At 36.4% G+C, this 25,293-nt stretch overlaps 1 protein-coding gene across 2 annotated transcripts; it reads right to left on the reverse strand.

Annotated features, from left to right (window-relative positions):
• Positions 1 to 179: 179 nt before the first annotated feature.
• hace1 (HECT domain and ankyrin repeat containing E3 ubiquitin protein ligase 1) lies at positions 180 to 25,258 on the reverse strand. 2 transcript variants are annotated; one of them, XM_051865973.1, is made up of 24 exons: positions 24,950 to 25,258; positions 21,057 to 21,111; positions 20,774 to 20,863; positions 20,431 to 20,535; positions 19,946 to 20,021; positions 19,696 to 19,827; positions 19,518 to 19,600; positions 18,229 to 18,325; positions 15,503 to 15,604; positions 15,312 to 15,418; positions 15,068 to 15,218; positions 12,370 to 12,677; positions 11,059 to 11,127; positions 10,548 to 10,635; positions 8,401 to 8,512; positions 8,211 to 8,308; positions 7,152 to 7,239; positions 5,443 to 5,592; positions 4,853 to 5,049; positions 4,328 to 4,459; positions 3,597 to 3,695; positions 3,213 to 3,283; positions 1,755 to 1,868; positions 180 to 1,538 (listed from the first exon to the last, which is right to left on the reverse strand). In XM_051865973.1, the coding sequence occupies exons 1-24, from the start codon at positions 25,038 to 25,040 to the stop codon at positions 1,436 to 1,438; spliced, it is 2,718 nt and encodes a 905-aa protein (XP_051721933.1). In that variant the 5' UTR covers positions 25,041 to 25,258; the 3' UTR covers positions 180 to 1,435. The 2 variants fall into 2 exon arrangements, with proteins under 2 accessions (XP_051721933.1, XP_051721934.1); XM_051865974.1 differs by lacking the exons at positions 19,518 to 19,600; positions 19,946 to 20,021; positions 20,431 to 20,535; ... (1 more) ...; positions 21,057 to 21,111; positions 24,950 to 25,258 and having other exon boundaries at positions 19,696 to 19,808.
• Between the last annotated feature and the right edge of the window lie 35 nt (positions 25,259 to 25,293).

The raw sequence follows: 25,293 nt of genomic DNA on the forward strand, positions 1-25,293 counted from the left end.
TGGTTGGTCTTCAAAAATACATCATTGCCGCAGCGCTCTATAGCTCATACTCTGGCCTAGGGATTTGCTAAAATAATGCACTTTAATGAGAAATTCATCCTACAATTGGGTTATAGATATGAATTATGCTTGATGAAACCTGCTAAAATGATTAAACACAAATAATAACTTTAGTTAGCTTCATTTGTAATAAAATCCATACTTTAATATTTTTGATGGCCACCTGTAATATCCAAAAGATGTGCAGTATATTCTGTTTTTACAAGTACAAAAACAAATTTAAATCCCAAATCATAATGATAAATTAGAATAAATAGATTTATATATCTACATTTTCACTTTAATTCACAACCAATAGTAAAGATATTGTACATTCCTAAAATGACTTGACTTCCCTTTTTCAAAATCATTTCTTGACATGTCCTTGCTTTACAAGAAGAAAACTATATGATTTGTTGGTGAGAATATTTGGCACACCTAACACATTATTTGATACTTTCATATAATAACTTAAATGCACAGAAACTATTTAGACATACAAATAAAATTAAGAATTTTTGGACTATGCTGACAACCCCATATATAACCAAATACATTTGAGTACATAAAAATATATATATGGCACAATAATCATGAGAGAGTAAAAAACTGTCTAGAACACTAACTGAAAGTGTGCCACAAGAGACCAATACAACAATGCAACAGAGAGAAGAAAAAAAAAAATGTTTTTCTCAAAATCACAATTTTCAGTAATGTGCTGACTTCATCAGCTATAAATGTTTAATTGTCACATGCATCCACACATGCAACTGAAGCATGGTGCGAGTCGAACAGCATCAAATAACTGAAATAATACAGCCTGGAATATAGTTATCAATGTAAAAGAAACTGACTTTTGCATGTAACACAAGAGTGAATCTCATGAAACCTGTCAAGAACATCTCTGGGTCATATTTCACCAAAAACATTAAAAAAAAAAAAAAAATGCATAGCCTATTTTTATGACAAATTAGATTTTGTGGAAAACAAAAAGTCAAGTATTTATACATCTTGGTAATATATGCTGATTTTAATAATAAAAAAGTATAATGGTAATGATGTTTGATGTAATACAGAAAAATGGCTATTACAGCAATGGGAATATATATATATAAAAAAAACGTAAAGGCCCTAAAAAGGCTGAATTTTCTTTATGCAAAATATAGTTTCTTATTTTGAATTTATGGTGAAATGTGACCTGGACATCCGTTTCATACATGCAAAACAGCCTCAGTGCCTGGAGTGTCATTAATTCCTGTCATTATCCACTGATGTCCTTGTCAAAGATTTTAAATTTAAAGGCTTTTGAATTGTAGCATTGAAGAATCCCTGAACTCAGTCATGTGTGCGTTGTGTGTCCATAGAGCAGAAGTTTCAGCAAACGCAAAAGCCTGCGTCATGCCATGGTGTATCCGTAACTCCCACAATGCAGTGCAACCAGCAAACGATCACGCAGGACGTCCTTGCTGGGGTATTCTGGGAGTTTCAGCATGTTAATGCTGGGAGAACAGAGAGATGGGTAAGTGATGCTACATTGTGAGTGTCATACTGGTTTCATTACATGCACTTTTTTCTATTTGTTATTCTTTGTCACTCTCCCAGTTCTTCATCATTATGTTATAAAGCAGCTCTGCATTTACAGCTCAGAAATCTCAGAAGAGCCACATTGCCCTCTAGTGCTCCTATCTGAACAACACTATCCACGTGTCTCTCACCATGTACTCGAGGTAGGCAGTAGGTTTGATGTGTAGGGCACAGCGGCAATAGTAAACTTCTGCAGACCACTGCCACCCATAAGGAAAGCAAATCCTCCGTGAGGGACTCTTGAACTGTTAGACAAAAGAAAAAAGGGTATCATGTTGTTGTTTGTGCATTAAAAAAAGCTCTGTAAAGCTCCAAAGCACAAAACGGAGTTCTTCTCTATATCAGTGTCAGTGTTTCTGAACTCTCTGAAACACCTCCATTGTAGTCTTGAGTTTTCTTCTAGGAACGAACACGTCACAATATTCCTCATTTAAATAGGAATACATCCTAGGTGTATATGACTTTCTTGTTTCTGATGAACACAATCGTAGAAATATTAATAAATATCCTGACGCATCCGAGCTTTATAATGGCAGTATGCGTTACCAAACGAGTATGAGCTGAAGAAAGTGTCTCCATCCACATCCATCCATCATAAATATATTCCAAGCAGCTCCGGGGGGTTAATAAAGGCCTTCTGAAGTGAAGCGATGCATTTGTGTAAAAATAATATCTGTATGTAACAAGTTATGAAGTTAAATATCTATCTTCTGCCAGACCGCCTTCCATATTTTTCAAAAAGCTTACGCTGTACGTCCTACGCCTTCCCTATTCAACTTACGGAACTGACGCAACGCCAGTTCCATTTTTTTCGTAATTTGAATGCAGTAGGCGGTCTGGTGGAAACTAGATATTTTACTTTAAAACTTGTTAAATATGGATTTTTTTACATAAACGCATCGCTTCGCTTCAGAAGGCCTTTGTTAACCCTCTGGAGCCATGTGGAGTACGTTTATGATGGATGGATGTGGATGGAGACACTTTCTTCAGCTCATACTCATTTGGTAATGCATAGTGCCATTATAAAGCTCGGATGCATCAGGATATTTATTAATATTTCTCCGATTGTCTTCATCAGAAAGAAGAAAGTCATATACACCTAGGATGGCCTAGTAATTTTCATTTGAAAGTGAACTAATCCTTTAAATCAGAATTGCATGATATAAAGTCAGAATTGTATGATATAAACTCAAAAAAAGTCAGAATTGCAATTCTGAGTTTAAATTCTCGCAATTGCGTGTTATAATGTCCAATTGTGAGGGGGGAAAAATTGTTTTTCTCAGAATTGTGAGTTTATATCTCACAATTCTGACTTTATAAGACACAATTTTGACTTTATATCTCGCAATTGCGAGTTTAAATCGTGCAATTCTGAGAAAAAAAGTCAGAATTGCGAGATAAAAAGGTCGCAAATAGCTTTTTTATTTATTTTTTTTATTTAGTGGCGGAAACGAGTTTCCACAGGAACTAAGTCACTATTGTACCCTGTAAGTGTCACAAGCTTATAAATGGTCAATACACTGATCATATTTATATAGCATTCCTGTTTAAAGTGCCTGAATACAGCATGAAGAAATAACTATACGTACCTTCCTGTAACAAACTGTAAGAGAAGGACTCTTTCTTCTTGAGTGAGATTTTCAACCACTTCCCAAAACCACTGCAACAAAAACACATGCGAGTCTCTAATTGGATTGGGCTATAAAATGACTGAAACAATAAACCAGTAGATATTTGTTAACTGATACATTTCCATTTATTGTTTTTAATCGCTGCATTATTGCAAAGAATGTGTGTTACAATTACCATAAGGCAATTTACCTTCTACTACTGTTGCTGTCTCTGAAAAGCACTTGTGCCCTCACTATTAATAAATGTATATTGTGATATGTAAAAATTGTTACAATTATTTGCTTCCATCATCCAGAATGGCATGAATGATCGTTTTGTATGTGCTGGTGCTGATGGGATACCTGTATGACAGGCTCCTGCAGGTCATAGCCACTAGTGTACTCTGTGTTCCTCTTCCAGTCCATCACATCAATTTCAGGCATGCCCGACAACAGCAGCTCCTACTCAAACACACACAAACACAGAAACATACAATCCCATCAAGCATCCACAGCAGCTAAACATACACTCAGGTTCTGATTCAGGGAAACTGAATCATTCCTAACATGGCCTAGGACTTTTAAAGAAACAGTTCTCTCAAAATATTAATATTGTGTCAATTTATGCTCATCATGTTATTTCAAATCTGTCATGACTGGTGTCAAACCCGGTGCGGCACGTTAAAAAGGTGTCTGAATGTGTACAAATGAGATTTGTTACAGCACATAGGTTTCTGATCGATTTGGTTGCAAGTGCAGTAGCTTGCAGAGAGACTCCGCCCACATGCTCTTCTGATTGGCTGTGATTTGTTACTGATTTGGTTGCGAGTGCAGTGCACTTGCAGAGAGACTCCGCCCACACGCTCTTCTGATTGGCTGTGATTTAAGATTGATACTTTTATCTCATTCTATACTTTTTTTTTGTTGTTGTTGTTTTTCTTTTTTCTTTTTTTTTTTTACAATCTATTTTTTTTTCCAGTGAGCACAGGAGAGAAAAACAGCATAGAGGAACTCCAAATGAAAAATGCAACATGAGAATATAAAGAGAAAGAAGCAGGAGTCTCATGCAGAGATGAGAGGAGGAATCTACTGACCAGCTCATATTCATCAAAGAGCTGGATGAGCGAGGGGAGGATGAAAGTGTGAAAGCCCTGAAGGAAGGCATTGATCTGCGGCTGAATCGCTCGGGTCATCCTGAGCTCCGTCACCAGCTGCACATACTCTGCCTGACAGACACAGAAACATGACAAATCAAACCATCATTCGCTTTTTCACAATCATGGAGAGAGTGCTTTGTACTCAGTAGTCTTGGGTGACTAAAATGAGGGTGAATGTCCCTAACAAAAAACTAATGTGTAAATGATTTAAACTGATTTGAAAAGTACAATTCATCTTTTTTTAAAGTACCTTTGATTTCATGTGGAAAAGTTTTTAATGAGGTAAATTATTTAAACGAAGAGACACAACTAGTTTCAAATGGTATGAATATTACCCTATTAACTAGCCTGGTGACTGGCTCATCTTACCCCACTGTTCCCTACAGTTGATTCCAAAGGTTAATAAAAGAGAACCGAGGCACTTCTAATTGAAAACAATGACAGAACGCCTATATATACTACCTTGTTGTCTTGGGTGACCTGGATGGCAGTTCCTCCTGGTTTGAGAGGGACTTCTTCCATGGTCCCAAACACATCCGTCTCCACGGAAAAGGTGAGCTCAAGGCCAAGGTCACTGATGTCATTGTCCAGGATCCACTGAAGATTTTTAGCATACTCTGGGTCAATGGACGACACATCCTGATAGCTCACCGGGATGCCTGCAAAGATCACACACAAAACACATTAACACTTGATGCATGTATCAGACACTCCTGTTTACATGCACATTATTTTCCCACTGCAGCCCAGGTAATAAATATGCCAGCTGTCTTCCGCTTGGGATTTCTACAAACTGGAATACTGGCTTAATCAGATTGTGGCTTATTGGGTTACCATGTGAACATGATGCAATTTCTGATTCGTATATGATTATTCTTGTGCTTGTAATCATGGTCAATGAAAATGAACAAGTATTGAGTTCACGTGATTAAAGCATATCAATTGTGTGTCTATACAAGTTCTGATCTGTACACATATGCATGCAAAGAGTATTTCAAACAGATTAAAAAAATGTGCTGATACAGAATTGCTCTGAGAGTGGAGTGTGTTACCCAGTATGTGCTTGTAAAAGGAGCGTGTGAAGTAGATGTTCACCAGCTGCCGATGATAGAGGGCCAGACCCAAGATTTGACCAGCAAACCGGAAGTAGTTCAGATGGTCTGGATTTACAGAGGAATTGCTGTTGGGTTGAAATGTGGTACCTGTAAAATAAAAATAAAAAATCCACACATGCACATATAAAACACAAATGTAAAAATTTAAACACAACACAGTGCATCTAAGAAGAGAAGGGAATATTATCTATTTCTGCACAAATCACAGAGGAAATGATTTCCCACTAGCCAATATTTCTTTGCTGATTTGAAGTCATTCATTCATAGGGTCAAGAGTCAGAGTCACTGTGTGCGGCCACATCTCTCAGCGGGTGGACGTTAATGGCTCCAGCGACTCCCAGCTGAGTTCACGGCCCTGCAGACCCTCAGACAACTTCAAGCTGCCCCTTGGCAGTGACCAATGAGCTTTTTCCCACACTGAAAGAAGATCAGCTCAGATCTGATCCAATCTTTTCCCTCTGCAAGTGCAACATGGTAAAAGCAGACTCTTCCATGGCGATTGTTCAACTGAGTGGTTTTTCCTGCACTTGTATTTTTTTTAACATAAGAGCGGACGCGGCCATTTGTGTCGAGGCTTAATCATAAAGGCTAATGAATCAGAAGTCTCTGCATATTAACAGAAATAAATATCTTACTTTCACTTTTCAAAATAAGGTGAATAGAATGTAAATGTTTTTTTTTCATTGAAACTAAACATTAAAGGCACAATATGTAAGATTTTTGGATTAAAATATCCAAAAACAACTTGAACAATGTTATATATTTTGTTGTACATTTTGTTGTATATTTTGTACATTCATCGACAGAAAACGAATCATGTTATATAGCTCAACACAGCAAGTCTTATTGTTTAAATCTCATTTTCTTGATTTACCATGAGTACCATGCTTTACCATGCCTAATATTGATCTATCTTACCGCAGTGAATAACAAGTGTCTTATAGCAGCTGCTGAGCGAACGCAGAGTAGCATTTTAACAACTTTCAACACTCAAATGTATCTAATATGATAAACAGCACTGCGTTACCCAACATCCTCATGACCGGAAGAAGCGAAAGCGGTGACTGCGGCATAATAAAAGTTATTATCTCTCATTATCTCTCATTAGCAATCACTCCAGCGGTCTCGTTCCACTCCAATGGCCTTCAGCCACACCCCGCTTCATACTACAGTCATGTTAATAAATCTTTAATACATTAGCTCATCCATGAATATGATTTCTTCCCGAGTCTCATCAGATTTTTTTCCACCGGCTGTAGACGTAAAGACAATACCTCCCATGATTCTACGAAAATCAAGGCGTCATCAAGCTACACCTTTGTTTTGAATAAGTGACCTCTAGTGGCGAAAAATTACATATTGTGCCTTTAACATATAATTTGTATTGTATGTCCCAAAAACAATTCCATATCACACCCAGTCATAGGGCACTCCATGAACTACATTCTTATTTTTTGTTTACACTTTTTTTGTCACTATATTTCCATATCAATTGATGAGCGTGACAGACAGAAGTGGGCGATAGTTCAGTTAGAACAGCTGATAGGTGCAACACCTGACCCGACCAATATCAAGTTGGCTAGTGGATGCTGACATGGAGGACAAACATTCTAACTACACTGTATTTTAGAGATAATGTCATTTACCATCAGCAGATTGTGTAAACAGCGCATAGTCTGGGTTGATGATCTCATTGGACAGAATGTCAAACCACTCTCTGACCACCCCCTGACCCTGAGAAAAAAGACAGAATAAAGTTATTCATGGCATCAATCCCCTTGCATTAAAACCCCACGGATAAAATACTCTAAAATCTTGTAAAATGTGCAATAATATGCAGCTACCTAAATTATTTTAAGCATCATCAGTAGACTCTTGATGCAAAGCAAGCTTATGGTGGCTTCACTGATCACTGATTTATTTATTTATTTATTTATTTATTTTTTTCGAAAGTAAGAGGTGGAAAATCATTCGGCATAAGAACTCTGGCACAGTTCTAGGTTTGGGAACTGAAAATCGATTCCAATTCTGAATCTTCCGGCAAAAAGTCTTTGACATGACTTTTTAGTGGAGTAAAATCTAACGATACTATAATTGGATCATAATGCCGGATTGAAAAGCCTCAATGTAAAGACCTCAATCAATCCGATGTGCATGATCCAAATGAAATTTTGATCGGATTGAAAGGGTGATGTAGACCTGGAATAATCCGTTCAATAGGAGAAAAATTAAGCATGCAAACACTTGACTCCAACTATCAAACACATACCTTTTTACATATATCTACAAACAGTTTACATACATTTTACATCTTATGGTCAGTGGAGGAGACTTAATGTTTAATAAATATTGGCTAAAAAAGCTCTTATATGTCAGAGGTGTCATCAAGGCAAAAATGGCAATTATGCTCACAGTGACATTACTGCAGTGGCTTTAGTTTTGTTCAGAATACATGTAATGCATATATAAATTAATATGTAAATCAAGACTGTACAATGTAGGTTCATATAAACAGAACTTTCTAAATCTGAAATTAATGTAAACATTGATTGTATTTTTGTTGTTGCCATTATGATGCTTTTACCACTTGTGCCCAACTGTGGTAGAATCAGTGTAATGAATGACCTCTTTTGACCGGGCTAAATGTCTGGAAGTGCCAAAAGATTTAAGATGAAGAGATTCCTGGATGACATGTTCAAGCTTACCATTCCCTCTTCTCCGTGGAACCGCACAGCGATGCCTTGTTTGAGTTTCTCATTGGACGACTTAGATACAACCTCACAGCTGCTTCGGAATATTGAGTCTGAAATAGGAGATGATAAAAAAAATGAATGAAGGAAGTGGAGGCTGAAATATGAAATAACCTTTGAACAGATAAAGTAGAAATTCATCTACCTCTGTGAACAAGAAGAATATCATTTTCATTAACTGGCCGGTGAACCATGTCTGAGTCTGGCTGTCCGGCCAGAAGATGTTCATAAAACCACTCACACCTGTCTTTAAATGGCTAAGGCAGAGAGGTAAACAAAGACCCATTAAACATGAAGACAATCATTCAGTCCTGCTGCACTGCTCTTGTCTCACAGATGAATTCTTAGGCCAGAAACATATTTTACACAAAGATGCAAATGAAGACCTGAATGCTTGACCAATGCAATGCAAGCACACAGCGTCAACTCCAGCAGGTCAAACTAGGGCTGCACGATATATCGCTTCAGCATCGATATCAAGACGTGTGCATCCGTGATAGTCACATCACAGGATGTGCAATGTCAAGTATATGGATCGTAGTTGACACGACAAGGCACTGTGGTTTGAAACGCACATGATTCTTGGATTAATTGCAAAGTTTAACCATCATACAGTGAAAGTTTATCATCTGCACGTGTTGTAGGTCCTGTCTTTAAACATTCAAGTGATTGTAGACCATTTAAAGTGCAAGAAGACATGAAAGAGAATTCAATCCGAAATTTGCGCACCATTTTCTGTGCACAAACACACAGAACAGCCGAGACATAACGCGGACACTGAATTCAGTTCTCTTTCTCGTCTTTTTGTGCTTGAACGGACACATGCACGCAAAAAATATGTCAAAATGTCCTTCTCTCTACGAGTGTCCTTGTAAACAAAGCCGCTTATGGCTTACGTGAATGAAAACAATTGAGAAAGAAAACAGATGTGTATCATTATTATGATGTATTATGATTATTATGTATTATATGACATTATCATTAGATTCGTGCATTTGCTCTTAAAGTGACAGCAGCCTAATATTCCTGCTGCTGTCTGTCTCATTAATGTTAATCAAACAACAAAACACAAAGAGAAAATCACTTTTGTAGCTTTAACAAAGATTAATTATATTTAATTCATACAGTGAAGACTATGCAGTGTTATTTTACATTTGATATTCAATTTCTGTATCTGAATACTGTTAGACTTACCTGAAAAACATAAAGCACTGTTTATTTCATTTGTATCTTTGTTCTATTGTATTTATCTATGCTTTTAAATTTGTTTAATATTTTCTATGCAGATTCACTCCTCTACAAAATCACCCCAATCATTCTAGAATGATTCAGTCTTTGCAAATAGAGATATTCATCTGTTGGAACTGTTTTCATATCACAATATGTACTGCAGAAAAACAAAATATTGCATTGTCAGTTTTTTCCCCCGATATTGTGCAGCCCTAGGTCAAACAAAATATTACATGAGCCATTTTATTTTATTTTTTGGGGGTTTGCGATTTATGCAATCCTATTAGCATGTCTACAGTTTTAATACTGTGTAATATTGTGTAATATTGTGTAATTTTGTGAGTTCTATTAAGTGATTTTTTATTTTTTTATTTTAATCAATAAATAAATAAATAAAAACTACACCAGGGCTGAAAATTTAGTCTAAATTAATTGTCACTCACTTGATCCAATCTAGTCTGTTCAATAATGTCACTTCTTGGGTGATACAATTATTATTATTATTATTATTATTATTATTAGTACTACTACTACTATAGGTGGAAAATCATCTGGCAACAGAGCTGGGCAAAAAAGGTAGAGCACAGCTAAATATTATATTTTTGACAATTAAGCTTAATTAAACGATTAAAATATTTTTACTACAATTGTACACTCAAGTGTATCCAGCAATTAAAATCATATGGCAGTGTCATAATTTGAACTGATAATAAGTTGAGAAGGTAAGAGATGGACAGCACCAGCATCATCATCTTAAGGAGAGGGATACAGATATTTGTTTTATTAATATTCATTGAAAAATTAAATTAGATATTAGTTAATTAAATATATACTTCTAATGCATTTAGATGAAATATCATGAAGACATACATATTCTTGGGAATAACATGAAATAAATAGGGAATCAAATCAAGTAAATAGGCTAATTTCTTCATGACTCCTAAAGTTTTCCAGGCCCTATGGGAGTCGAGGACCCTGCTAAAGTCCACATCAGATCGTGTGGATCTGATCAGCAGATTTTACTTCAACTCCAGGATCTGTTTCAGGACTCATCATGCTTACCTGGCCTTTGATGATATGCATGAAGCGAGACATGAGTTCAGGACATTCCAGCAGGAAGTGGAAGTGGTTGAAGATGATTTTGGGATTCCTGGGAACAATGAAAGAGCAACTGTGAGAAAGTATAGGGCTACACATGCATACATACACATATGCACACCGCTGGCCATAAACTAAAGTTTAAAGGAATAGTTCACTGAAAATGTGAAACTGCCATATTTACTCATATATTTTAAAACGTAATTTATTCCTGTGATCAAAGCTGAATTTTCAGCATCATTACTCCAGTCTTCAGTGTCACATGATCCTTCAGAAATCATTCTAATATAATAACATTTCTGATTATTATCAATGTTGAAAACAGTTGTGCTGCTTCATATTTTTGTGAAAACTGTGATACATTGAACGGTCATTGTATGGAAAAGAGATGCATGTTCTTTTTTTTTCTCATTAAACTATTCCTTTAATAAGCAACGTAACGCATTTATAAATGTATTAGATGCTCTTGACGTACCTTGTCACGAAACACTTGAGCACTTCATCATGTTTACAGACAAACTCGATGAATCGAGGCGAGGTCATGCTAGATATCAGAGAAGGAAAAGGAAAATGAAGGAAGAGCATGCAGGGTCTCAGACTTGGCAATGAGAGTATATAAATTATGCATTAATTAAAGAGTGATTTAACCATCTAATAACATTAGGGAAGCAGCCTGTGGTGTCGGGTGACGATTAAACCATATTATTAAACACTCATTTAGCAACTCATAATATAATAACTGCACATAATGTAATAAGTGTTACTAGTATTAAAGTAATAAAATGTTCATAACGTAATGATTTTCTCATAATGTAATGAAATTTTGAGTTTCTGAATGCAATAATGATTTTTCACAGTATGTAATAGGCTACTGTATGAGAAATGTATTACATTATGAACACACTGTAATAACTTATATTGTAACCACAGTTTACAGCTATTTACAATATAATAATTATCTTTCAATATAATAAATTTGATCACAAACATAATAACAGTTTTATATAAAACAAGCTATTACATTAAAAGAAAAGTAGCTACATATTAGGCTACAATGTGAATGCAATATAATGCGATATATATATATTTTTTTAACAAATTTTGTGATTACGATGTGCTCCATTATTTTAAGTCACGTTGACCCAGAAACACATTTTCAGTCCATTAAAAAATAAATAAATAAATAAATAAAGAATTGTGGAATTATACGTTTTTAATCATTTTTTAGATATAGTCCCATAAATGGTTGTCATAAGGTAAATTTTATACTGATGATTTGGGTTATGAACAAATAAGTAATGTACAGTAATAATATTAATAATAATAAACTGTTTACCATTTTAAAAAAAATGTACTGTATAGAAATGTTTTTTTTTTTTCAGTTTAAAAAATTCTAATACAATTACGACAAATATGACCATGTTTATAATGTAATACATTTCTCAATGTGAAAACTGATTTTACATAATGAGCTCAAGATTTTATTAAAAATTAATACATTATGAACATTTTATTACATTAATATTGTAATACTTATTACATTATGAGTTGGTACACACTACATATTTCACACTTTTGAAGCATTTAGGTCCACTTATACGGTTCACGTGTAAATGTGAGATGTACAGTATTCAAGACATACATTTTGTCAGTATGTGTGTTTTCCTACTGGGTATTGAACGCATGAACTTGTCATTATCCCTTTTTAACTGTTTTCTGCAGTTTAGTTTGAATAAACGGTCTGTGTGGACTGGGAAGAAACATCTGAGTTTGAGGTCAGTCTTACCCATGTGGCATCTGACAGGAACAACACATGTAGAAGGCCTGGATTACGGCGCTCAGGCGATTGGCTATCATAGAGATGACATCCTGACCGTCGGCACAACCCTCTGGCGTCTTCATCACTGACTTGGCGTCCAGCAACAGAGGGGCATTTTCACTGGATACAGAGGGGTCGCCCTCCTGCTTTTTCAGGAAAAGTGACGCAATATCATTTCCTGAGGATGAGGTTGTTGTGTCTGTGCACTCCTTCTCCAGCTCAGTGGAGATGAGAACCAGCCATTCATCAAGAGAGTGCCATAACAGCTCCAGAGGCTAAACAGCAACACAAGAGAACGTCACGTCAACACAGCTGTGCTTCACAAGACCAGAGCAGCTTTGGTCTTTCAAACTGAGAGAAATTATACCATTCTTCAGCAGACTGAATGTTCGTCTATGGTCTATACACTAGGGCCAGGTGATGTATGGAATATTTACAGTATATTCTACAGTGGTGACTAAAAATAATGTCTGTCCTAGGAAATTTCACATCTTCAACCTTTATTCAAATATTATTACAAATTTGTTAAAGATTTTGTAAGCATATTGCGTAATTGTGCTTGGAGCCGATTGTTTTATTTGTGATAACGCAATGAAACATGACAAATTTACATCATTTTTAGCCAGAGAGAATCAACCAAATATAAATAACTGATTATTTTGTTCTCAATGTATGCTTTTTTTTTTTTTTTATCTATGCATATTTTTTTATTTTTTGCATAGTAAAATAAAACCTGTAGCTGTAGTTTGTATTATATATATATATATATATATATTTTTTTTTTTTTCCTCATATTTTGATGGTTTAATCAAACTCACAGGGTCATTAAAAACAAATATCCCCTCCAAACATCACTTTTGGCCACTACTGTATATGATATTTTATATAAAACGTAGTGACATTGTAAATATCTCATTTGTAGCAGTATACTAGTTTGAGTGCTTGTGACATTCTATAAAAATGTTAGATATTTTAATATTATCTCTGATTGAAACTTCAAGGTCAAAACCATCGATAGAGGAGGCAAGTTTGATTCATTACTGACAATAACTTCTTCCAAAAATTTCCTGTCAAGGCACATATTCAAAGGATCGGATCATCAGTCAAAAATGTTCACTGAGGTCCGCAGTAAAATATGGGTGTTCCTTCATTTTTGGCCTTGTGGGTTTTCAGAAAATAAACTCAAACACTTTTCAAACTCTCATTAGTTACTGAGTTTAACCATATTCTATGATGGAAATTATAATTAAACAGTTTGAAAATAAAATTGTCTAAGGCCAATTTCAAAGAGTAGGTAAGATTTTAATTGTTTTTTTTTTTTTTTTTTTTTTTAAATGCAATTTAAAAAAAAAAAATCATAATTTCAACATAATTTGACAGAATTACATCTTGATTGTAAATTATGTAAAATAATCATAATTTATTTAATCACCAGAATGCTCTTCAGTGATGCTGTTATATCCTTGTAAACAAATACATTCACTTTTGATAAAATGTTATTAGAAGCTAAAATTTTTATTGTGATGGAAATTTAATAATTTCACACATTTCAAACATTTAATAATATAATTAAATAATAAAAATATATGTATAATAATATAAATGTATAAAAATTTTTATAATAAATATTAAAATAGTTTTTTGTGATGTCATGACAGGGTTTTTCCTGGATCAAAAATGGTCTTCGGTGATTAACGGACGAACACGGTCATCCACACACACAGTACAAAGTATCTGACCCACGTGAACTGAGAGTACTGGCAATAAATCCTAAATAAATGCAAAGAAACAGTTTGTAATATTAACTTCTCCTATTTATTCATGGAATAAAAAAATAATCACTGTCAAGACTGATCATAAAACACAGTGCTTAAAAATCGGTACATTTATGTGTAAAAAGTCACTGATTGAGTGACTGAGTGACTGATTTGAAAAGTTAGTAATAAAATTAATAGCAAAGTAACTACAAAAAGCCGCAGGTCTATTATTTCGCATTTACACTCCAAGACACAAATCATTTTACACACAGTATCAGATTATTTCGTTCCGTCCATTGCTATGGTTATCGCTGTCAACTGTGCATTTAAATACAGTTGTCAATCCAGAAACTTTGCAATGTGTAGTTGGCAGCATGAAAAATATATTTTATATACAGAAAGCGAGAAAAGATTCCTGCCATTATAATCACTGTAGCTGTCAATCACAACACAAGGTACACAAAGCTGCACTCTTGCGAAAACTCCCGCTATAATAACTGAAGCTGTCTACGCTGTGCAGTGAATCACCTATTGACATCGTATTTATTCTTTGTTGGTTATAATTAAAGGATTCACGAGCGTGCAGAACTTGCACTGAACAAAACCTCACGTGAGTGTTTTAAAGCAACCGGCTACAGCAGAACGGCAGGTATCGTCACATTAAATGATCAAATAAATCTTTGGTGGGACAATGATTCATTTTGGGGTCTGGCAAAATATTTTCAATGCATATATATTTTTTTATGATGAATTTTTAGAGTTTAATACTGAAAGTAAAGTCTAGGTGTGGGACAAGGGTAAAACAATTAAATCATACATAAAATACATTTGAAAAGCAAATGAATAAATAATGGAAGTCAAGAACGTTTTTAATGTCAGTTGAAATCTGTAGTGTAATGCGCACTGACCTTGAACACCTGGCTACGGGGCGTCTTGTTTCCATTGTAGCACATATCAGTCCCGTTGTTTGGGGAGGACGGTCCAAGGCAGAACACATGACAGAAGATCCGGATAATCCGGAGTAAACTCTTTGTTTGGACCTCAAAGTTACTGGACAAACTGAATGGAAACAGAGTGAGAAACAGATTTGAGTAAAGGAAGTTCTCAATAAGAAGAGGAATTTCTTAAAAATTGTGGATAACGTAAATGCACCTCAGCAGTTTGTGTCCATTTGTGGTGGCCACCTCCGCCAAACTGGTCAGGATCCTTTGGTAGTTGGAGTCACTCTGCTGTGAAACATGTTCTAGAACCTGCCTTAGCTTAGAAATAATATTCAACATGTAAAAATACATTTATGTACATAAACTTATGAAGAAAGATAGATGAGGAAAAAAGAGGTGTACCATGTTTTCTTTAATGTCATCGTTCTGGGTCATCTGTATCAGTGTCTGAAACAGTCTGCCGTGGTGCTGGATGAGGATTTCACACGTTTCGCCATAACCACCCTGAAATTAGTTACAGACAAGCTTTAGTGTCCAGTATATGAGCACCCGAGTTCTCATTAACTACAACTAAAACTATTAAAAACATTTCTGTTCACTGAAATAAAACAAACTAAATGAAAATTAAAAAATGTTGCCTTGGCAATAAATTGAAATTTAAAGATTGAGATGAAACAAAAGATTAAGATTAAGATTAAAAGTTTAAGATGAGACAGCTATTAACTGACAATAAAAACTAAAACTAACTAAAAGTGAAATAAAACTAAATTAATCTTAAATAGCAATATAAAAAATATTAAAATGACAAAAGCACATGGCGAAAATATTAAACATTAAAGGGTTAGTTCACCCAAAAATGAAAATTCTGTCATTTATTACTCACCCTCATGTCGTTCCACACCTGTAAGACCTTCATTCATCTTCAGAACACAAATTAAGATATTTTTGATAAAATCCAATGGCTCAGTGAGGCCTGCATCGCCAGCAATAACACTCCCTTTTTTAATGCCCAGAAAGCTACTAAAAACATATTTAAAACAGTTCATGTGACTACAGTGGTTCAACTTTAATATTATAAAGCGACTAGAATATTTTTGTGCAGCAAAAATAACAAAATAGCGACTTTATTCCACATTATTTAGTGATGGGCGATTTCAAAACACTGCTTCATGAAGCTTCGAAGCTTTACGAATCTTTTGTTTCGAATCAGTGGTTCAGAGCACCAAAGTCACGTGATATCAGTAAACAAGGCTTCGTTACGTCGTAAGTGCTTTGAAACTTCAATAGTTCACGTGACTTTGGCAGTTTGATACACGCTCCGAACCACTGATTCGAAACAAAAGATTCGTTAAGCTTCGAAGCTTCATGAAGCAGTGTTCTGAAATCGCCCATCACTAGATATTGTGGAATAAAGTTGCTATTTTGTTATTTTTGGCGCACAAAAAGTATTCTAGTCGCTTTATAATATTAAAGTTGAACCACTGTAGTCACATGAACTGTTTTAAATACGTCTTTAGTAGCTTTCTGGGCATTGACAAAGGGAGTGTCATTGCTGGCGATGCAGGCCTCACTGAGCCATTGGATTTTATCAAAAATATCTTAATTTGTGTTCTGAAGATGAATGAAGGTCTTACGGGTGTGGAACGACATGAGGGTGAGTAATTAATGACAGAATTTTCATTTTTGGGTGAACTAACCCTTTAAACTAAAATGAACATGAAAACTAAAAATAAAAGCTAATTCAAAATAGTGGACGAACTATTAAAAGCATTTCTGTTAACTGAAATAAAGCGGAAATAAAATAAAATATAAACTAAATGAAAATTAGAAATGCTTCCTTGGCAATAAACTAAAACAAAAAAGCTTAAGTTAAATAAAAACAAAAACTAAACTACAACTGAAATAAAATGAACAAACCTAATAGCAATACAAAAAAAAAAAAAAAAAAAAAACAACAACTAAAAAACAAAACAATAAAATGTCAAAAGCACATAAAAAAATTACTAGAGGTGTGACAAGATCTTGTGAGATTAAAACGTGAGATTTCTCGTCGAGGTGAAAAGCTGTCTCGTGATATTGCCATGACGGAGTGTGAGGGTGAAATTAGTGTAGAATATGCCACCGCTACTTTTACATTATGCCTCCACTGTCGTTTTGCTTTTTACAGAAATAAAAAAAACATTTAATTCAGTTGGATAACGGTCACATCAATCCCATCCAGCTTACGTAGTGCAGCAGGAATCAGGGTTCAGTGATTACGTGACAAGAGTAAGTGACAAGATGACTGACAAGGCCATAGTGGAGGATTCGTTGCACAACAGAGTCTTAGTGTCTGACAAATGTCTTGTGTTGTAGAATATGCGCTCAGCACTGCCGCTCTCTATTCACAGAGTATGTGTGATCGTGAAAGAGAAAGTAAAACGCGAGCGCACATTCAAATGCGATTTCAATATCCCACATTTCGAGCGGCTCCCTGATGCATGTAAATATCTCCCAGTATGAAAGCTATCTCAGGCTGGGCTGTGTATCTGTAACCATCTCTCAGTTCTGTATCATGCTTGAAGAAAAATTCGGTCTCTATTTGCACTTTGAATATTGAGAGAGTACTTTGATTATGGTTGCACTTATTGTTTGCACTTAATACGACTAAGAGAAAACTGTCATTCATTTTTATTTATACTGTTTTTATTTCTATGATCAATTTGTGTAAAGGAGTTTAGTTAGGAGGTCAAAGTTTTCATATAAACTCATACAGGAGAGAAGCAGTCGGTTGAGTTTGTGGCAAAACCTTTTACACTGCTTGAGCATTGTTGTCTTTTACTGCATATGATAATTCACACTCAGAAAGTAGAACTGAAATGACTTTCATTACAAGATGATTAATTAAAACATTTCAAATGCACCTGCAGACTGTTTTTCTAGTCATTGAGGATTTCTTAAAAAATACTGTGTACAAATCTCGTCTCCTTCTCATGAACTTAATCTCGTGAGCTAACTGTCTCATCGCACCCCTAGAAATTACTAAAAATTAAACTAAAATTAACATGAAAAATAAAAATATAAAAATGAAAGCTAATTCATAAAATATTAATCAAACTAAAATAAGAAGTAAACTACACTGTGTTCACCTGCACACACAGGTCCAGCGGCGTGACCCCGTTCTTGTCTGGCAGATACTTGGCTCCCCTGAACAGCAGTATCTGAGCTGTGTCCCTCTGACCGTGACTGCAACACAATGACAAACGCTTATAAACTGCACAATATCAATATCTTCCTTCAATGTGAACAAGTTTAGATTGAAAATCCCCTCATTTTTCTATGATGTTCAGCATGTTGCACTTTGTTCTCTGCTAGTAAACAAATTAGTTCGGATCTTGAGTGTATAATGAACATGACAGATTTGATCAACAGTGGAAAAACAACAATTTTAATGACAAATTCTGTTCTGTTCCTCACACAAAGCTACCAAAATGGCTTGGATGCTGTCAGAGCCATAGCCTCGTGGTCAGCGCTCCAACCTACAGTGCGCAGGCAATAAGGAGGACACAGATGAAGATGAGGAGAAAGAGAGCAACGTTTTTCTTGTACAGTTTTCCTCAAGTTTTGCTTTGTATAGAGCTGTCACCATCATACTGATGAGTATAGCAGCTCACTGTCCCTCCACAGACTAACATAGGAGCAAAAAAAATCCAATTTGGGCCACTTTTGCCCGCAGTCTGAACGTAATCTTTGTATGCCACCCTCAGTTCAGGATTCAAGACAACATCCTGGTTGCCCACCAGTAATGAAGGGCCTGCCATTCCCAAACCCAGACAGATGCGTATGGTTCATTTACAATACGCAAGTATCACAAAAGTGAGTATGAAATTACAAGAGTCAGAGCAGGCCCAGACTTTTTCAACCCCACGTTTAATTAGTCTTTTTAATTATCTGTTGTGAGGCATGTTAGTGTTGATCACATCATCATCAGCCTTGAGTGGACTGATATCAGTGGCAAAATGTAATCAAAACAAGAGACGGATGCAGTGCTGTTGCTCAGCAACCAAAGATGAACACTCAGAATACCAACAGCGGCGTATCCTCATCAGGACACATTCTTATTAGCCTGTCATTACAGCAAAGAAAGCTCAATTCTCTAGTTATTCTCATTAAACTCACAACAAAGCCCTGTGTTAAAAGGTTTTATACAGGAAAATTATCTCTCCAAACCCCTAACTATCCTAATTATGTTTTTTGTGTAGTCAGAAAGCTGTCCCGATTCAGTCACTGAATGGAAGTTAATTTTCTTTAGGGGCCACATTCTAATTCTTGACCAAATGTGTCACTTTCCCATTTCAGGCCAAAGTGAAACAAACAGTAATCATGGTAAACAGTCTATCTTTACATTGGCAGCTGGTAGTTCTGTGAATATGATCACCTGCAGGCGAAATAGAGTGGAGTCGCTCCAGACACATTGGGCCTGTTGATGTCCGCTCCACTGTCCAGAAGACACTGCACTGTCTGTGGGAAACATCACAAGAACATAACTTAATACAATTAGTAAAAAGGACGTTCGGTTCTAGCGTGCAACTGTTGTAGTCAGGCAGTTTTCGTACAGTCTTGTGTCCATTCTGGCAGGCCACATGCAAGGCTGTCTGGCCCATGGCGTCCTCCACGTCCACATTAGACACATGCTGCACCAGATCATGAAGAAGCTCAGTCCTTCCATTCACTGCCAGCCAATGAATCTAATGACATGAGAGGATGAGATAAAGAACACAATATTATTATTATTTTTTTTTTTTTTTTTTCCTGGTGAAAGAAATATATAAATTAAGAAATGTGCAGTTTTATCATCATACTCACAGCAGTGAGACCTTCATTATTGCAGATATTAACATCAGCATTGAACTCTAACAGTCTGCCCATACACTTCTTCTGTCTGTAAAAATATAAGACAACATGGGGAAAAAGATCAGAGGTCTCAACATAAAATAATTTCTCAGTCTGAAGAAAATTACTGATCAGATGCCATTTTTTGCATGCAATACACACATGCCAGAGGTGTCAGTCCAGGGGTCAGAAAGTAAAAGTCCTGCCATGTGTTTATTCCACCCCTGAACTCAGCCAGCTGATTTCACTAATTAGTTCTACCTCCTGGCTGAAAAACTGTGCTAATTAGCAAATCCAGGTGATTGGAACAAAATACTAAGGAGGACTTTTACTTTCTAAACCTGGACTTTACACCTCTGACATGCTTAGGCTTGAAGGGATAAAGACTAATGAATGTGAATTGTTCTGCTTCCAGCAGGTGGCAGTGCTGCTCTGAGTTTATGAAACCCTCAGTTTACCCGTTTCTTGCAGCCAGATGCAGAGGTGTGCAGCCGGATATATCCTGATAGTTTGGATTCGCTCCACGCTTTAACAGCAGGACAAGACACTCTACCGACCCACAACTGAAACAACAACAAATAAAAATCTGAAGAACATTATCAGAATACATATATAAAAAATAATTTGCTGTTTATTTAGGAAACACTAAGAATACTGGAAACCCCTTAATAAAGAGTTTCAGAAATATATTTTCAAACATTGATGGCAGAATAGAGAATGCATTTAAAAAAAATGTGGTTGTGTCAATTCTGTAATTTTGTGAGAATGTGAAAAGAACAAAATTCTACAGCAACAACTTACTTGGCAGCAATGTGTAGAAGGCTTCTTTTAACACGTCCGAAGGCGTAGTTGACATCAAACTTTGAGTTTAAAAGCAATTCAGAAACTGACCTGTAAGCATAAAAAAAAAAAAAAAAAAAAATGGCAAAAAAGATTCACAGTTGTTACATTCAGTAGTGTGGCCCAAGATTTAGGAGTTTAAAGGATTTTAATTGTGTTCCAGGTTGTTGCATTCTCACCATAGTCAGGGGAAAAAAATATGTCGGACTAACAATGTGTTCCTCATACGAACAGAGACACTCACCTGTGCTGGTCAGCCATGACCATGGGCATGAGGGTGTACACAGCTGTTTCACTATCTACAAGAACAAAAATACACACATTTCAAATGTATTTTCTGTCAAACAAAGACCGACCCAAAACAGTGCACTTGCAAACAGCTAGGAAGATGGAATATCTTATAAAATACATCAGGGTAGTATGCTGCACTACCTATGATTTATGCTGGATTAAATAAGTTTGTGTATTACAATAACGAGAGTATACTGAGAATCACCATCAAGAACAAAGACAAAAGTACGATGTCCAGATGCATTACAGACGGTTATGAGAGCCATTCTATAATTTAGGGCACATTTCATGTCCACTGATGATAATGACACTTTTATATCAATTAAGGGAAAGCATTTTATAATCTTAAACAAATATTTTGTGCACCCTATTTTGTTTCAGTTTGTTTGAAATTTCCTTGATGTTCCTTAAATTACAGTTTTTGCGGTGTCAGTTTTAGAAGTGAGTGGGTTAAAATGATCTATATTCCATTTCTCTCAAACGTTTAAGTTTTGTAGTTGTTGTTAGATTGATTTTAAATTTAATTTAGGAAAATATTTTATTTTGTTCATGTCAACTTTGTTACTGATTAAACAATGCCCTGCAATTAAAAAATAGTTTATAACAGCTCCATGAAACCAACATCATATAATGTTATTTTCTTCTGTGGAGGACATTTTGAACAACAACATTACTGTAAGTGTCCTCTCTCTCTCTCTCTCTCTCTCTTTTAAAATATTAAATCTACAATAACCTATTGCCAAGGAGTATTACAGGGATTGTTCACTCAAAAATAATAAAATAATGTCATTAATTACTCACCCTCATGTTGTTTCAAACTAGGGCTGGGCGATTTTCCGGATTTTTTTCCGATTAATTCTAATTTAATGTTTTGCCTCAATTTTATTATTTTTGAAATCGAGAAATTGCAATTTTGAATAAAAATGTCAGCAAGCGTAACACGAGAATGAACCTCATTGGTTCTTGTGGAAGCTCAAACGTGCTGCGTAACACGAGAATGAACCTCATTGGTTCTTGTGGAAGCTTAAACGTGCTGCGTAACACGAGAATGAACCTCATTGGTCCTTGCAGAAGCTCAAACGTGTTGCGTAACACGAGAATGAACCTCATTGGTTCTTGCTGAAGCTCAAACGTGCCGCGTAACACGAGAATGAACCTCATTGGTTCTTGCTGAAGCTCAAACGTGCTGCGTAACACGAGAATGAACCTCATTGGTTCTTGTGGAAGCTCAAACGTGCTGCGTAACACGAGAATGAACCTCATTGGTCCTTGCGGAAGCTCAAACGTGCTGCGTAACACGAGAATGAACCTCATTGGTTCTTGTTGAAGCTCAAACGTGCTGCGTAACACGAGAATGAACCTCATTGGTTCTTGTTGAAGCTCAAACGTGTTGCGTAACACGAGAATGAACCTCATTGGTTCTTGCAGAAGCTCAAACGTGCTGCGTAACACGAGAATGAACCTCATTGGTTCTTGTTGAAGCTCAAACGTGTTGCGTAACACGAGAATGAACCTCATTGGTTCTTGCGGAAGCTCAAACGTGCTGCGTAACACGAGAATGAACCTCATTGGTTCTTGCAGAAGCTCAAACGTGCTGCGTAACACGAGAATGAACCTCATTGGTCCTTGCTGATGCTCAAACGTGCTGCGTAACACGAGAATGAACCTCATTGGTCCTTGCTGATGCTCAAACGTGCTGCGTAACACGAGAATGAACCTCATTGGTTCTTGTTGAAGCTCAAACGTGTTGCGTAACACGAGAATGAACCTCATTGGTTCTTGCTGAAGCTCAAACGTGTTGCGTAACATGAGAATGAACCTCATTGGTTCTCGCTGAAGCTCAAACGTGCTGCGTAACACGAGAATGAACCTCATTGGTTCTTGTTGAAGCTCAAACGTGTTGCGTAACACGAGAATGAACCTCATTGGTTCTTGCGGAAGCTCAAACGTGCTGCGTAACACGAGAATGAACCTCATTGGTTCTTGTTGAAGCTCAAACGTGTTGCGTAACACGAGAATGAACCTCATTGGTTCTTGCAGAAGCTCAAACGTGTTGCGTAACACGAGAATGAACCTCATTGGTTCTTGCAGAAGCTCAAACGTGTTGCGTAACACGAGAATGAACCTCATTGGTTCTTGCAGAAGCTCAAACGTGCTGCGTAACACGAGAATGAACCTCATTGGTTCTTGTTGAAGCTCAAACGTGTTGCGTAACACGAGAATGAACCTCATTGGTTCTTGCAGAAGCTCAAACGTGTTGCGTAACACGAGAATGAACCTCATTGGTTCTTGTTGAAGCTCAAACGTGTTGCGTAACACGAGAATGAACCTCATTGGTTCTTGCAGAAGCTCAAACGTGCTGCGTAACACGAGAATGAACCTCATTGGTTCTTGTTGAAGCTCAAACGTGTTGCGTAACACGAGAATGAACCTCATTGGTTCTTGCTGAAGCTCAAACGTGTTGCGTAACATGAGAATGAACCTCATTGGTTCTCGCTGAAGCTCAAACGTGCTGCGTAACACGAGAATGAACCTCATTGGTTCCTGCTGAAGCTCAAACGTGTTGCGTAACACGAGAATGAACCTCATTGGTTCTTGCTGAAGCTCAAACGTGCTGCGTAACACGAGAATGAACCTCATTGGTTCTTGTTGAAGCTCAAACGTGTTGCGTAACACGAGAATGAACCTCATTGGTTCTTGCTGAAGCTCAAACGTGTTGCGTAACACGAGAATGAACCTCATTGGTTCTTGCTGAAGCTCAAACGTGTTGCGTAACACGAGAATGAACCTCATTGGTTCTTGTTGAAGCTCAAACGTGTTGCGTAACACGAGAATGAACCTCATTGGTTCTTGCTGAAGCTCAAACGTGTTGCGTAACACGAGAATGAACCTCATTGGTCCTCGCACATCAAACAATGAACTTCTGTTTACCACAACTGATATGTGTGTTGATGAATTTTTATATGTGAATAAAAACCTAAATTAAATCTGTTCATCATATAAAGTGATCGTGTCTCTTCAGAAAACTAAACTGCTCGATTCATATGGATTAGTTGTACGATCTCTTTATGAACTTTTTGAAGCATCAAAGTGGTAGTTGTAGCAGTTTATGGAGGGACAGAAAGCTCTGAGATTTCATCAAAAAGATCTTCATTTGTCTTCCGAAAATGAACAAAAGTCTTACGGGTTTGGAACAACATGGGGGTGAGTAAGACATAATTTTCATTTTTGTGTGAACTATGCCTTTAATTGATCGTCATATATGTTGGGTACATTGTTAAGGTTTACAATATTTCTATGATTTCAGTTTAAATATATATTCAAATTTGAGGTTAAACCTGATTAAGAAAATAACATTTGGTTGTCCAGACAAGGCCTGACTTTGAAATAATGCAAAGTCAAAATGGTGAAATTGTCAAATATGTTACCGCTCAACTAAGTTACCCTATAGAGCAATTCTTGGATAACATACTGTATGACTGTCAGATGACAATATGTATATTAAATTGTGAATATCTAGTTCTTCTCTTATCATTTCAGGGTTTTTTTTTTCCTTTTTTTGTTTTTTTTTTCTTTTTTCATTATTGTTTTTCTTCTTCATCGTTGTTTAATTTTGGTGTAAAATATGTCCTGGCCGGAGAATCATCCAAATGATTCACACTTTTAGGTATTTGGTTGTAATTGACCAAATATGGACAAACCCGAAAGAATGTAGCCTATGGCCATAGACAGGAATCCTTCCCGGAAGCCGAGATGACTACAATGTATCCAGGGTCGCCTTGACAACTTCAGTAGTCTTCAGAAATAGGAATGTTTGTAAATAGATTGTATTGTGTGACGTCTCACCTTCGGGGAGTTCCACGGTCCTCGCGCGGCGCAGGGAGCGCGTCAATCGATTCAGCTGTACATTAAAATGCTCCATCGCCCGTTCCATCATATGAGATGACCAACACAGAATTCAGCTCATGGAACACTCACTCACTCACTCTCTCTCTCACTCTCTCTGAAAAGCCAACGCCTCGATCTCTTCCATCGGCTGTTGGCTGATGCGCTGTGTTCGCGGCTCATTCCACCGCACAATATCCCTCCATCGCTCTATGATTCATTTTGGGACAATATTTCCTCATGGTGTCTTTCTTCCTGTTTTCATTGCAATGCATTATGGGAAATGTAGTCTTGAGATAAATGCA

The sequence above is a fragment of the Ctenopharyngodon idella genome, chromosome 16 (assembly GCF_019924925.1).
Source record: "Ctenopharyngodon idella isolate HZGC_01 chromosome 16, HZGC01, whole genome shotgun sequence".
In the NCBI taxonomy this organism is placed as follows: domain Eukaryota; kingdom Metazoa; phylum Chordata; class Actinopteri; order Cypriniformes; family Xenocyprididae; genus Ctenopharyngodon; species Ctenopharyngodon idella.

Excerpts from the sequence above, each read along its gene's own strand:
- hace1 (XM_051865973.1), bottom strand. The coding sequence starts at position 25,040 with ATGATGGAACGGGCGATGGAGCATTTTAATGTACAGCTGAATCGATTG. Across the intron at positions 20,864-21,056 it reads GTCATGGCTGACCAGCACAG|GTCAGTTTCTGAATTGCTTT; the intron begins GTGAGTGTCTCT and ends TTATGCTTACAG. Across the intron at positions 7,240-8,210 it reads TCCACGGAGAAGAGGGAATG|GGTCAGGGGGTGGTCAGAGA; the intron begins GTAAGCTTGAAC and ends CTTTTTTCTCAG.